General features: G+C 39.8%; 1 protein-coding gene across 1 annotated transcript in view; it reads left to right on the forward strand.

The window, feature by feature from the left end:
* CLNK (cytokine dependent hematopoietic cell linker) overlaps positions 1–4,905 on the forward strand; it is a gene marked incomplete at its 5' end in the record, with an annotated part of 155,601 nt that extends 150,696 nt beyond the window's left edge. Inside the window, 1 exon segment of the mRNA XM_024119532.1 lies at positions 4,759–4,905. Within this exon segment, the coding sequence (XP_023975300.1) occupies positions 4,759–4,905 (147 nt within the window).
* Positions 4,906–12,782: the final 7,877 nt, after the last annotated feature.

Raw genomic sequence — 12,782 nt, forward strand, 5'->3', positions numbered from 1 at the left:
GCTAGCCATGTGGCTAGAAACTCGTGTTTGAATTTAGATTCAGGGAGCCCCCAGTATATTAGTTTTCTGGGATTGCTGTAACAAAATGCCATAAAACTGGTAGCTTAAAACAATAAATATGTATTCTTTTGAAGTTCTGGAGTCTAGAAATCTGAGATCAAGGTATTGACAGGCCACCCTTCTTCTGCAGGCTCTGGGGGAAGATCCTTCCGGCCTCTTCCAGCTTCTGGTGGCTGTCGGCAAACTGTGGCTTTCTTGGCTTGGGGCCATATCACTCTGATCTCTGCCTCTGAGGTCACACGCCTCCTCCTCTTCTCCATGCGAATCTCCCTCCGTTTCCATCTTATGAGGAGTCAAGTGGTTGCTTTTAGAGATAACCTAGGATCAGCCCCTCTCTCAAGATCCTTAATGTAAGCCTAACTTTGCCATGTAAAGTAATATTCACTCTTTTGCTTAGAAGGCCATATTCACAGCTTCCAGGAATTAGGACATGGGATATCTTTTGGAGGCCACCTTTCAGCCCGGGTCTCTCATTTGTTCAGTTTTGGGGCCAAGCTTTAATTTTATGCCTACATTATGCTAGATTCAATGCTTCATTCTGAGGACACAGAGCAGAGTAAGGCAGAGTCCCTGCCATCCAGGGGATACTCTGTTAATCTGTGCCCATCTATGCATGCACCTATTTATCACCTGGTAGAACACTGGCGGCCCTGGACCAGCCAGCGGTGCACCTGCTTGTTAATAACCTGCAGAGCTTTACCTGCTGCCAAGTTTTAGAAATCACATTTGTCAACATTTCTGTGGAGTCTAGTAGAAGCGAGCAATTTTAATCAGACCTTTCCTTGTCCTGCAAATGTTTGTGATAAGTTGCTAAAAATTATGATAGACGTTTAGCTGATAAATTCAAGTTCAAAGACTAGGAAACAAAAAAAAAAAAACAAAAACAAACAAACAAACAAAAAAAAGACTAGGAAACAGAGAAAATTAACCAATGAGTTTATTTCTCACTTCCCTGGTCTGCTTCTCTCTCCTCCTTCTCTCTTTGCACCTCTCTATCTTCCTCTTTTTCTCTTTTCTTCTTTCACTCCCATGTGTGTATCCAAACAGATTGATTAAGCTTTCTGGCAGTGAAACATTGCCTATGGCTGGTATTTAGGGCAATCACAAAAGGTTTAAACAAATTTTAAGATCTAATATTAGGATGGTATTTGCTGTCCTCCTGAAAAAAAAGAAGTTAATATAAAAGTAAGAACTTAGGGCTTCCCTGGTGGCGCAGTGGTTGAGAGTCCGCCTGTCGATGCAGGGGACACGGGTTCGTGCCCCGGACCGGGAGGATCCCGCATGCCGCGGAGCGGCTGGGCCCGTGAGCCATGGCCGTTGAGCCTGCGCGTCCGGAGCCTGTGCTCCGCAACGGGAGAGGCCACGACAGTGAGAGGCCCGCGTACCGCAAATAAAAAAAATTAAAAAATAAAAGTAAGAGCTTAATTATAATCTTTTTAAAAATAATCTTTAGGGTAATATACCAGTTGTTAGCCTATCACTAGAAGTCAGTAATAAAAAATGACAGAATAACTTATTTATTCCTTCCTTGCTTGCTTCCTACTACTTGTTAAAATGACACTTTCATGGGCTTCCCTGGTGGCGCAGCGGTTGCGCGTCCGCCTGCCGATGCAGGGGAACCGGGTTCGCGCCCCGGTCTGGGAGGATCCCACATGCCGCGGAGCGGCTGGGCCCGTGAGCCATGGCCGCTGAGTCTGCGCGTCCGGAGCCTGTGCTCCGCAACGGGCGAGGCCACAGCAGAGGGAGGCCCGCATACCACAAAAAAAAAAAAAAAAAAAAAAAAAAAATTACACTTTCATATAAAATATCATCCCTGCAGTAATTATAAATAATTAGTATTGAGTTCACTATTTTGGGACCATCCCAAAGAAAACAGGAGTGAGATTACAAAGCACGATTAATCTTTTTCCCTCTAAAGATGAATCCCAGGAAAGAGAATTCCCTTTGTGCCATGTGGGTTACCCAATTTTGTAGAAGAGTTCTGCATGGAAAATCTCTTTTCATAAATTATTTTTGGTTTCAAGTATGAAGAAAGTGAAAGAAAATTCTGTCCTTAATTTATGACTAGAAATGAAATACAAAAATGTCCTTCCTTTCTTCCTAAAGGCTTACAATGAGAGTCTATAAACTTCTACGGTGATTTCATGGCTCTTTCATCATGTTCTTGGCAAACTTGGAAGGGAGGAGGTCATAGCAATGACTGACATTTACTGAGCACGCACTGCAGGCAGAGCTCCCTTCTAAATGCTGTGTAGGTCAACTCAATTAACCCTCACAATGAGCCTCAGAGGTAGGTCCTAATATTACCATCACTGTTCCTAGAGAGAGAAACTGAGACAGAGAGTGTAAGAAACTAACCCAAGGACACACCGCTAGCGGGTGGGAAAGCCTTGCTTGGAACTCAGGCATTTGGGCTCCACAGCCCTCCACTTACAACTACTGTAGCAGAACAATTACTGTCCCTGCTGGACAACCACCTTACCTGAGCATCAGGTAGAGACTAGTATTGATTGTGTACTTACTAGGGGTGGTCAGATAGGTTATCTCATTGAAAACTCTGCCACAGATCCAGTAACGGGCTCAGAGGGGCAAGTTACTTACAGATTTAATCAGGACTCTTTTCAGATGCAAAGACAAAACCAACTCATTGAGAGGAAGGAGGAAGGCGGAGGTTGACTCAGTTCCCAGGAAGAACAGGAGTGGAACGGATCCAGGGACTGGTCAATGTCAGGGAAGGCCCCGGGATGACTGTGTGAGGTTCTCGAGCCCCAGGTTGATTATTTCCACAGCAAATTAACCCTCAATGAAATGATCTATCTGGATAGGGAATTACTTTCTGTCTGCCCCCGCCTGAATGCGATGCATGAATCTCCATGAGGACACGGACCTTGACAATCTCATTCCCTCCTGAGTATTCCTCAGGCTTGCAAACATTTCTGTGCCGGGCACGGGGAGGATGTACAAAACTAAAGAGAATCAAAGTCGTCCCCAACGCAGCTCCCTCCTTCAGGCTGCATTATCTGGACACTGCTCTGTTGGAACATGGGTTCACAAGCCATAAGCAAAGCTGCATCAAGGAAGAAACTGATACACGTCCAGAAAAACCAGATTGCGTCCCTGGTCCTGCCCTCTGGCTGTGTAACAAGTGAAGCAAGTCACTCTTCACTCTGAGCGGCAGTTTCCTTGGCTCTTCAGGGAAGTTCCGTTCTTCCCTCCCTGTTCACTTCACAGTGTTGCCCGAAGTTACAAAAGGCAGGTTGTGCAAGCTCTTTCTTCCTGATCATCTCCAAATAGCCCCTTTCAAGAACTCAGCCAAACGCATCAGAATTCCTATCTGTGCCCACATGTTCTCAACACCGGTACACTCGTCTTCCTCTGCTCTTAGGATCTTTAAACCCACCTTGTCCACTTGACTCACCCAGAATGTGTAGCCCATTTCAAGTCTGTATCGTCCACAAAGCACTTCCTGATTCCCCTACACTTGAAATCATCTTACTTTCCATTAAATCACCCCAGCACTTTATCTGTGCATCTCTAGAAACATAAAAGTGTAATGATTCACTGTCACCTCATTATTTCACAAGAAGCCCAGGGAAGGAACCTAAATTGGCCAAGAACTACCAGGATCCCTGTGGTCATCAGTATTCTTTCTTTGTTTTTAATTAATTTATTTTATTTTTGGCTGCGTTGGGTCTTCGTTTCTGCATGCCGGCTTTCTCTGGTTGGGGTGATCAGGGGCTCCTCTTCGTTGCCGTGCGAGGGCTTCTCATTGCGGTGGCTTCTCTTGTTGGGGAGCACAGGCTCTAGGCGCGAGGGCTTCAGTAGTTGTGGCACGCGGCTCAGTAGTTGTGGCGCACGGGCTTAGTTGCTCCGTGGCATGTGGGATCTTCCTGGACCAGGGCTCGAACTGGTGTCCTCTGCATTGGCAGGCAGATTCTTAACCACTGCACCACCAGGGAAGCCCATCAGTATTCTTTCTGATTAGTCTAGAATGCTTTAGAACAAGAGGGGTGTACAGGAGAGAGATTTCACCTCAAACCTTTCCCATTAATTTATGAAGTGAAGGTCAAGCCCTGATCTTCTACATTTTAGTATGTCACAGTTGGGGGCAAGGTAAGGAAGGCACCAGGGATTCTCTGTGGCTGACTGCTATGTAATTAACCCATCTGAACTGCTTACGGTAGGAACATGTAACCACAGAGTGGAGCTTGTCCAGTGTAACCTGATTCTAGTGAACACTCCATGGGTGGGAAGTTTCGAGAGTTGCGGAAGGCTCACTTTTGGTCAACCTCGTTACCTTAATCTTATCACTGATCCTTTAAGGGCTTCTTTGTCACATCCTTTTTAAAAAAAAAAAAAAAAAAAAAAAAAACAAAACCATTTTCTGATACCCCTTTACAATCTAAAAAACGTTAAATGAGTTAACCTCTTCCCTAAATAAAACGAAGCGTCTTAGGCTGTACTTTAAGCTACAGACACCTTAATCTTATCACTGATCCTTCAAGGGCTTCTTTGTCACATCCTTTTTTTAAAAAAAAACAACAAAAACAAAACCATTTTCTGATACCCCTTTACAATCTAAAAAATGTTAAATGAGTTAACCTCTTCCCTAAAAAAAACGAAGCATCTTAGGCTGTACTTTAAGCTACAGACACAAAGGTACCTAAATTTTCATTAACTTTCTCTTCTGTGTTTCAGAAGTTTGATACAGTGGAAGACATCATCGAACACTACAAGTATTTTCCTATTATACTCATTGACGGGAAGGATAAAACTGGGATCCACAGGGCACAGTGTTACCTGACTCAGCCCCTCCCTCTCAACAGACACTTCTCACTTATGTAGCCTGGTCTTTGTTTCATCTTTAGTTCAGTGGATCCAATGCCTCTATCATTTTTTTCCTTTATTTCAAAAGATTATTTTCTGTAGCTTCAAGGGATTACTTCTCTGACTCTGTAGAAAAGAAAAACATTCTATCATGGAATTTGGAAAATCAATTGTGGTTTTGAATCTGGTTTTGAAAGCTCTAATTGCAGAAGAAATATTTATAAGATGCAAAAATAAAAACTGGCTTTTAAAAAATATCTTCTAAAGAAAAAAACAAAACCATGGTCCTTATGCTCATGTTACAGATGAGCAGCAAAGGTTACAGGAAGCTATTGCTTCAATGTTTGCAGCTGGCAACTGACAAGTCTAGGTAAGAGTCCCAAATCTATAATCTTTATAGGACTTGGTACTGCCTTTCTTTATTTCAAAATTGTTTGGACTTGTGAATTTACAATGTTTTCATGATTCCTAATGCTAAAGATGTTGATGAATGTTAGCTCTATTTTATGTGTAACTCTGAAAATTCAATTTTAGGGAAGCATGTGGTATGGAAAAACAAATCACTTGTGAACACCACTTGAAGGACAGAAATCAGAAATATTTTTAGCATGGTGCAAAATGGCCATAGGACCATCTCCAGCCTACTCTGTTTAGAGTAGCTTTAAGCCCAGTGGAATTAGCAAATTCATAGAAAGGGAGTAAGCTTAAGTCTGAGTGAAAGTATAAATTTTTAATTCCCTTTGTGGACTTCCATTCAAAGCAAAAGAACTGTCCTAGAATTAGTGCTAGTATCTTGCAGGAACTTTACACATGTCATGATATTGTCCCCATTCAAAGCTAAGAGGATTACATTTTATTCCTGTTTCACAACACAGATGAGGAAACAGGCTCAAAGATGTCATTGATCTTACTCAATAAAGAAGAGATCCCAGATTTTTATCCATGTGCCTAGTTTCATCCAAGCATATCTTCCCAGGTATATTCTCTGCCCTAGGGAATTTTATAATCAAGTTGAAAAGTTAAATTTAAAAGAGACAGAGAGAAACAATTTGAAAATGCCGATTTACCCACGTTAAAATATATAAATAAACTCTTGTAGTGGTGTAAAGTTTTTTAAAAAAAAGGGCTGATTGAAATTAATAGTACACAATGATTTCAAATGTTTCCAAAGCCTACATGTGAAATATATGGAGTATTTATGTAATTGTAACTTGAATGCAGAAGTAAAGCCAGAAAGAATGAGAAGGCAAGAGATATCAATGAAAACAATACAAATGAAGCCCAGGACCAGCATAGAAACAGACTCTGCAGAGAGGACACAGGCTTGAGGGCAGAAAGAATATGACCCTCACCCTAAAAAGTTATTGAAAGATTACAGATGACTCTGATGCACTTCTCACCAGGGTCGTGCCATTCAATGCTGTGTTCTCAAGAAATGTTTCAGAGTTTCCTCAGGCACTGTTGTTGTTAAAGCCCATGAACATCAGGTGGTGGTTAGCATTGTATGAGGCTTACATTTTAAAAAATGCTTTATCACCTATTATTCATAAGTGCATGAGATGATGCTAAAAGGAAAAAGAAGTAGAGCCATCTTAAAATGCTCACAATGCTTATACATATGAAAATCTCTGGAAAGAAATATAACATTCATAATAGTGACAGAGGTTGCTTCAGAGGATTGGGATTTGGGGTGCCACGTTAGTTGAGTCTTCTGGAACTCAGATGCCAAGACAAGAGTTACAGGTGCTAATATATTTTTTTTTTACAAGTGCTAATATTTATTGGAGGCAATGCCTAAGAAAGATCAAGGGAAGAAGGAATAGGAATAGACAGGAGAGCCTTCAGGCTATGATGTAAGTCTGACACCTGTGAGAGGAACGGGCAGGAAAAGCATCAGACTGAGATGCAGCTCTGGGAGAGGCTTGGCCAGCCCATTGGTGAGATCCAAAGCAAAGACTGCCCACAGAGGAGAGTGCCCCCTGCTGTGCAGAAATGGCCAGGTCTTAGTCACCACCATGCTAAGTCACTGCCAGAGGCTGCCCAGGAAAACATGACCTTCACATGCTCTGGGAGACCCAGAAGGTGCTAGAGCTGCAGGCTGACAAATAACTTTTTGATCAGCATGTTCTTCTTTCAAGAGAGATTCAAGGGGCCCACCACCATGCCTGCCACAGTGACATTCTGATTTTCAGTGTTGATTGTAATAAGGACATTTTGCTTGTAATTGATTACTAAAGAATAAGAATATATAAATGTCAGTTGTACTTGATTTTTACAACAGTTCTGTAAAGAAGGCAGGGCAGGTATTCATAACCCATTTTATAATTGAGGAAACTATGTCTCCTTGGCCAAAATCTTAGAGTGACATACTTGTGGCTGGAACCAAGGTCTTCATACACAATTTTTCTGTTTAGTGTCTAGATGGTCATTGAATCTGTAATTGAAAGTCCAGTGATTTGGGCTTGGCATGCCTAAATTCCAAAGAGTTTTAATCCCTTTTCAACCATTATTTCATTTTCAGTTGTAAAGTGTCACTTGCCTAGGCTCAATATAGTAGTGGAATTTTAGCTTTATCTGATTATAGCATCTATTCATTCAAGATATTTCATGTGACTAAATAATTTCCATTCTGGATCAGTTTATATCTTCCTCATATTTAATAATATCTTGTTATAAGCACTTGTTTGTGTACTGCATATGTATTCATTACTATGCATTCTTGCAGATATTAGAATAATAGCAGTGAATTAAGCAGGAGAAACAGACAACAAATAAGTATACAATGAATAAGACAATCTTAAGTTGGTTTGCCATTACTTTGTTGTATTTCCTTAACACTTATCACTAAGTGCTTGTGAGTAGGGCCAATAGTAGATATTTTGATGAAGCTCATTGAATTGGCTTTAAAAAGTTTTGAACCAGAAAATTTTAAATTTCCCAGAGTTACTTGGAAAACTGCCTCTCTTGGGGGGTATGTATGTGTGAATAACCATGTCATAGCTGAAATCAATTAAATCTTCTCTTCAAATTACTACAGAGGAATCAAATTTTACCCCATTGCCAAATTTAGTTCATTGCCGTGTGTGTGTGTGTGTGTGTGTGTGTGTGTGTGTGTGTGTACACGTACATGCATTTTTTTACACGATAGTCTATGCAGTATATGATTAGCACTATATTTCTGTATCTACTTTTTTATCCTGAATATTTGTTCTAGCTAAGCACATTTCCTTTCTTTTTTTGCACATTATGGCTCTAACTTAAATGAAAGCAAATAAGTAATTAAATGTTGCAATATATCTGAAACAGTATTAAAATAAATTCAAAATACAGTTTAATTTTGTTTGAGTCACGCTCTATTACCTCTAAAGCCCTTTTGAAATCAAATTTAGGGTTAATTTATGACAAAGTTTCTTGAACAATTTTTGACATACAAGCATATGCTGGATTTGGGAGATAAAGGCCAAAAAGATCTAATCCCTGTGCTAGAGAGCTAAGAGCCTAGCAGGCAAGATACACATATAATTAAAATCATGCGGTGCAGAATAATAGATTTGGTAATTCTCTCCCTTGTACCACCATCGCATTGGTAGGCCTGGATGTGTGGGGGAGGGTGTAATCAGGGAAAACTGCCCAGGGGAGGTGTCCAAGTAGAGAGCTAAAGGATGGCCCTAGACTGCAAGCTTTAGGATTACAAAAACCTTGTCAGTCTGTTTTTGAGCACTCTTATCTTTAGGGCACTATTCTAGGTCATTCTTATACTACTGAAGCAGTGACTACCTGTTGAATGGGTAAGTGAACACAATAGAAATAGAGGCAGCTTCCCTGGGGAAAGGACAGATGACTTATTAAGTGGCTCTGGGGAAATTTCAGCTATTAGTTGGAACCCTATAGTGTGGGTACCTGACAATTAGCTTTTTTGATTGTAATGTAAGTGCCTGACATTAAGCTTTTGATTGCTGAGGCATCCATTTCAAAGACATCCATCTTGGAAAGAACACATTGCCATCTACACAACTAGATAAAGAGCCAGGCTGCCCCACGCATGAGTCCCCCTTATTGGAAAGCTCTGGTGGACCTAGATAACTGACTGACCCACTGCTTGCTTTTCCCTTCCTGTGCTTTAATTCCTGCTCTTATGTTTTAATTTCACCAATAAAGAGTGAACCCTCAAAACCCCAGCACCCCACCATCAACCCCAATAAAGGCAGAGAGAGCACCAGTGAAACAGGAGGGAAGGGGGCAGGGCACAACCTTTAAAAGAATGATATAGCCATAGTACCTGACAAAGACTGGTTAGAACCAACTGGATCCAAGATGGCGAAAGATTCAACTTCCAGTGGACCTTGAGCCTCATTATACTCTTATTGTAATACATTAGCTTGCTAAATGACACACCCACCAGTGCCATGACAGTTCTGACTGAGGCCAACAATAAAAGGTCAAAAAGTGGGTGGTGGCCCAATTCCTGGAAATCCCTGCCTCTTACCCAAAATAGTTGGAATAATCCCACTTGTTAGCCTATGACATTACCCACCCCATAAAAAATAACCATGCCATCTTTCGAGGCCTCTTGCTTCTTGCCTTCCGAGATGGCCCACACTCTGTCTGTGGAGTGTGTTTCTCTCTAAATAAATCTGATTCTTACCTATCACTTCATCTCCAAATTCTTTCGCTACAAAGAAAGAAACTTAAATTCACCAGCAACACCAGGCCCACACATTCATTCTCTCTCTCTCTCTCTCTCTCTCTCTCTCTCTCTCCCACCACTCCCCCTGCCCCCTGAACATTGCTAAGTGGTCCAGGACATGGCTTGTACCCTCCAGGACACGTGACTAATAAACCTTGTTTCTTCTAAGTTCCCTGACAGTAGTTGCTGAGGTGGGTCTTGCAATCATAAGAACCAAAAGGGCTGGTCCAGCCTCAGCATTGGCTTCAGCTGGGGAAATGTCTGTGAGGCTTGCCACAAGTAGCCCAGAGGAGTGCCCTCTGCCATTTCTAGAAAATAGCATCAGTATGGATAGGCTGAGACCAACCCAAAACAAACATAAATCAATGCAGCACTTTGAAAAGCAATTTCACAGTATTCAGTAAAATATAAAATATGTACCCACTGCAATAAGACTTCCAGTTAAAACATGGCTATATATGAACTTATCTTTCATCCCTCTGGAAACACCACTATAATGACAATAAATGAATTGAAAAGGCAAGAACATAGGATAAAAAGAATAGAAAAAAATATGACAGAAGAAAGACGTCAACAAAATTTCAGATGAGAGAAATTAAATGGACAATGGAGAGTAACTGAGTTAACAAAACTTAAAAAAGCTAAAATGTAAGCCTGCTAGGAGGCAATTCAACAAGAAACAAACTGGTTTCTGTCAACTGAAAAAAGTGCACAACCTATTTGGCAGACATTCTCTCAGATAATGCTGAGAAAACTGTTCTAAGAAGGAAGGGGGATGCCAGGATATACAGGAGTTTCTGTAACAACACCAGGTAGTCTGAGCAAAGGATTACTGTTAATAAAAGAAAACCAGACGTCTCAAGTTAAGGAAGTTAGCGCTTTTCTGTGTATGGGAAGATACAAAGAGTCCAGGCTCACTAAAACCATCCCTTTGATATGCACCTCAGCTGTCTGCGGCCAGTATCCTGTGTTTTCTCATCCTGAGTCTCCTCAGGGTACACTGCAGGGAGAGGGGTGTGGGTGGGGTGGGGTGCTGCAGCACTTGACTGCCAAATGGCAGGCATTCCTGGTTTCTATCCTGAACTCCCTCAGGGCTCACTGTTGGGGATGGCTGCAATTGCTGATGACTGCAGCATCCTTTGTTTATTGATATGGTAGGCAGCATTCTTAGTCCACATTTCCATTACAAAAATCTGGAAAGGCTCAGAAATTGGAGTCACTAGTTACACTTAAATGCTGGTAAAGGGACTTGGGTGAAAAGGAGATTTCACTGATGGTTATTATAAGTTTTAATCAACGTCCCTCCCATAGAAACCAGAGGCTTCCTCAGCCAGGCTACTATTCCTCACTCACCCTGGTGGCCATCCAGAGAATACATCTACAGAAAATGTTCAGAAAATATTTAGAATACAAAAAATACATGCAAGATACTGCTGAAAATGGTAAGCGTGTGCTGTGCTGAAAAATAGGGTTTAAGTGAAAGTTTCATTCCAAAGTTTTAGAACTCCAACCCATTTGCAATACTTTGTTCCCAGGAGAAGGAGAATCATAACCCTAAACCAAGAGAACAGATTTATTCTGCCACAAATACTAGCATGTGCTGGTCCCCAACAAAACAGCCTGATACCCACTCTATTATGCTACAGTGAGGTCCCACCCATAAACATACATGTTCCAACTAGCATTTTTGTACCTCACTCTTAAGTAAAGACCTTGGAGAAGATATGAAAGACATTAAACAAAACCTACAAACTGGAAAAAAATTACAGGGAAAGATATAATGTGGGATGCTGAAGAAAACTAAAAGAGAAATACAGTTGATATGAACAGAGAGATAAGACATTGAGTCCATAAAACATGAATAGAATGCTATTTAAATAAAAATATGCAGAAGTAAAAATTGAGAGTACTAAAAGAAAAAAAAAGAAAAAATCCCAGTGATAGTTGGAAATTTTAATATACATTTCTCAGAAACTGATAAAGTAAGCAAGCAAAAACGAATAAAACTATAGAAAATTTTAACAACATCAACAGCCAACTAGACCTAACTGTCATTTACAGAGTAGTTCACAAAACACATATAGAATACACATTTATTTTTTTCTAGTTCACATAGAACTTCTCACCAAGAAAGATCATCTTCTGGGACCTAAAATGAGTTTAAATAATCTTTAAAGAACTAGGAAAAAAAAAAAAAGAAACAAAGAAAAGAAAAAGAGTTAAATTAGAAATAAATAATGCTAATATATCTGGAAAAATCTCCAAATACTTGGAAATTAAGCAACACATTTCTAAATTACCCATGGTCAAAGAAGAAAACACAACAAAAATCTAGAAATATTTCAAAATGAATGGTAATGAAACACAACGTGCCAAAATTTGAGGAATATAACCACCCTTTAAAAATAATGATTTAATATAAGCATTCATAGCTTAAAAGCCTTAAATGTTTATATTAGAATAGAAAGATAGATAATCAAGCATCTAATTTTCACTTGAAGCTATAAAGAAAGTATAAATTAAGCCCAGAGTAAGTAGGGAGAAGGAAATAATAAAGATAAGAGCAGAAGTCAAGGAAACAAAAACACAAACAGAAAACCAACAAAGCCAAAACCCGGCTTTCTTTAAAGTTTAAGAAAATTAATAAATAACTGGCTAAAATAATTTTTAAAAAGGTAAAACAAAACACAAACACAAGAAATAAAAGAAGAGACAACACAACAGATCCTACAGACATTGAAAGGCTATTAAAGAACTAGCAGAAGCACCTTTATTCCAGTGAAATTGAAAATTAACTCCACAGATACAAGACTAATACAAAAAGAAATTTAAAATCTGAACAGCACTTCATATTTAAAGGAAATTAGAAACTTTCTCAGACCAAAAAAGCTCTGGACTATGGAAGATTCTATCAAAAATTTTTAAAAGTAATAATATCAAACTTATGAACTTTTTCAGAAAATAGAGAAAGAATACTTCCCAACTATTTTTATAAGGCATAAACCCAATCATAAATAAATGAACAAATAAGAAAATAAGCCTGACTCCGATAATATAAAGAAAGAAAATTACATATTAATATGCCTCACAAGCATAGATACAAAACTCCTTAGCAGAATATTAGCAAATCAGTGGGGAGAAAACTTGTTGACCTAAGTAATTTTAGAACTTCGTGGAGACTATAACTAAAGACAAGAAGAATTGTACA

This window comes from Physeter macrocephalus, chromosome 7 (assembly GCF_002837175.3).
Source record: "Physeter macrocephalus isolate SW-GA chromosome 7, ASM283717v5, whole genome shotgun sequence".
Lineage (NCBI taxonomy): Eukaryota > Metazoa > Chordata > Mammalia > Artiodactyla > Physeteridae > Physeter > Physeter macrocephalus.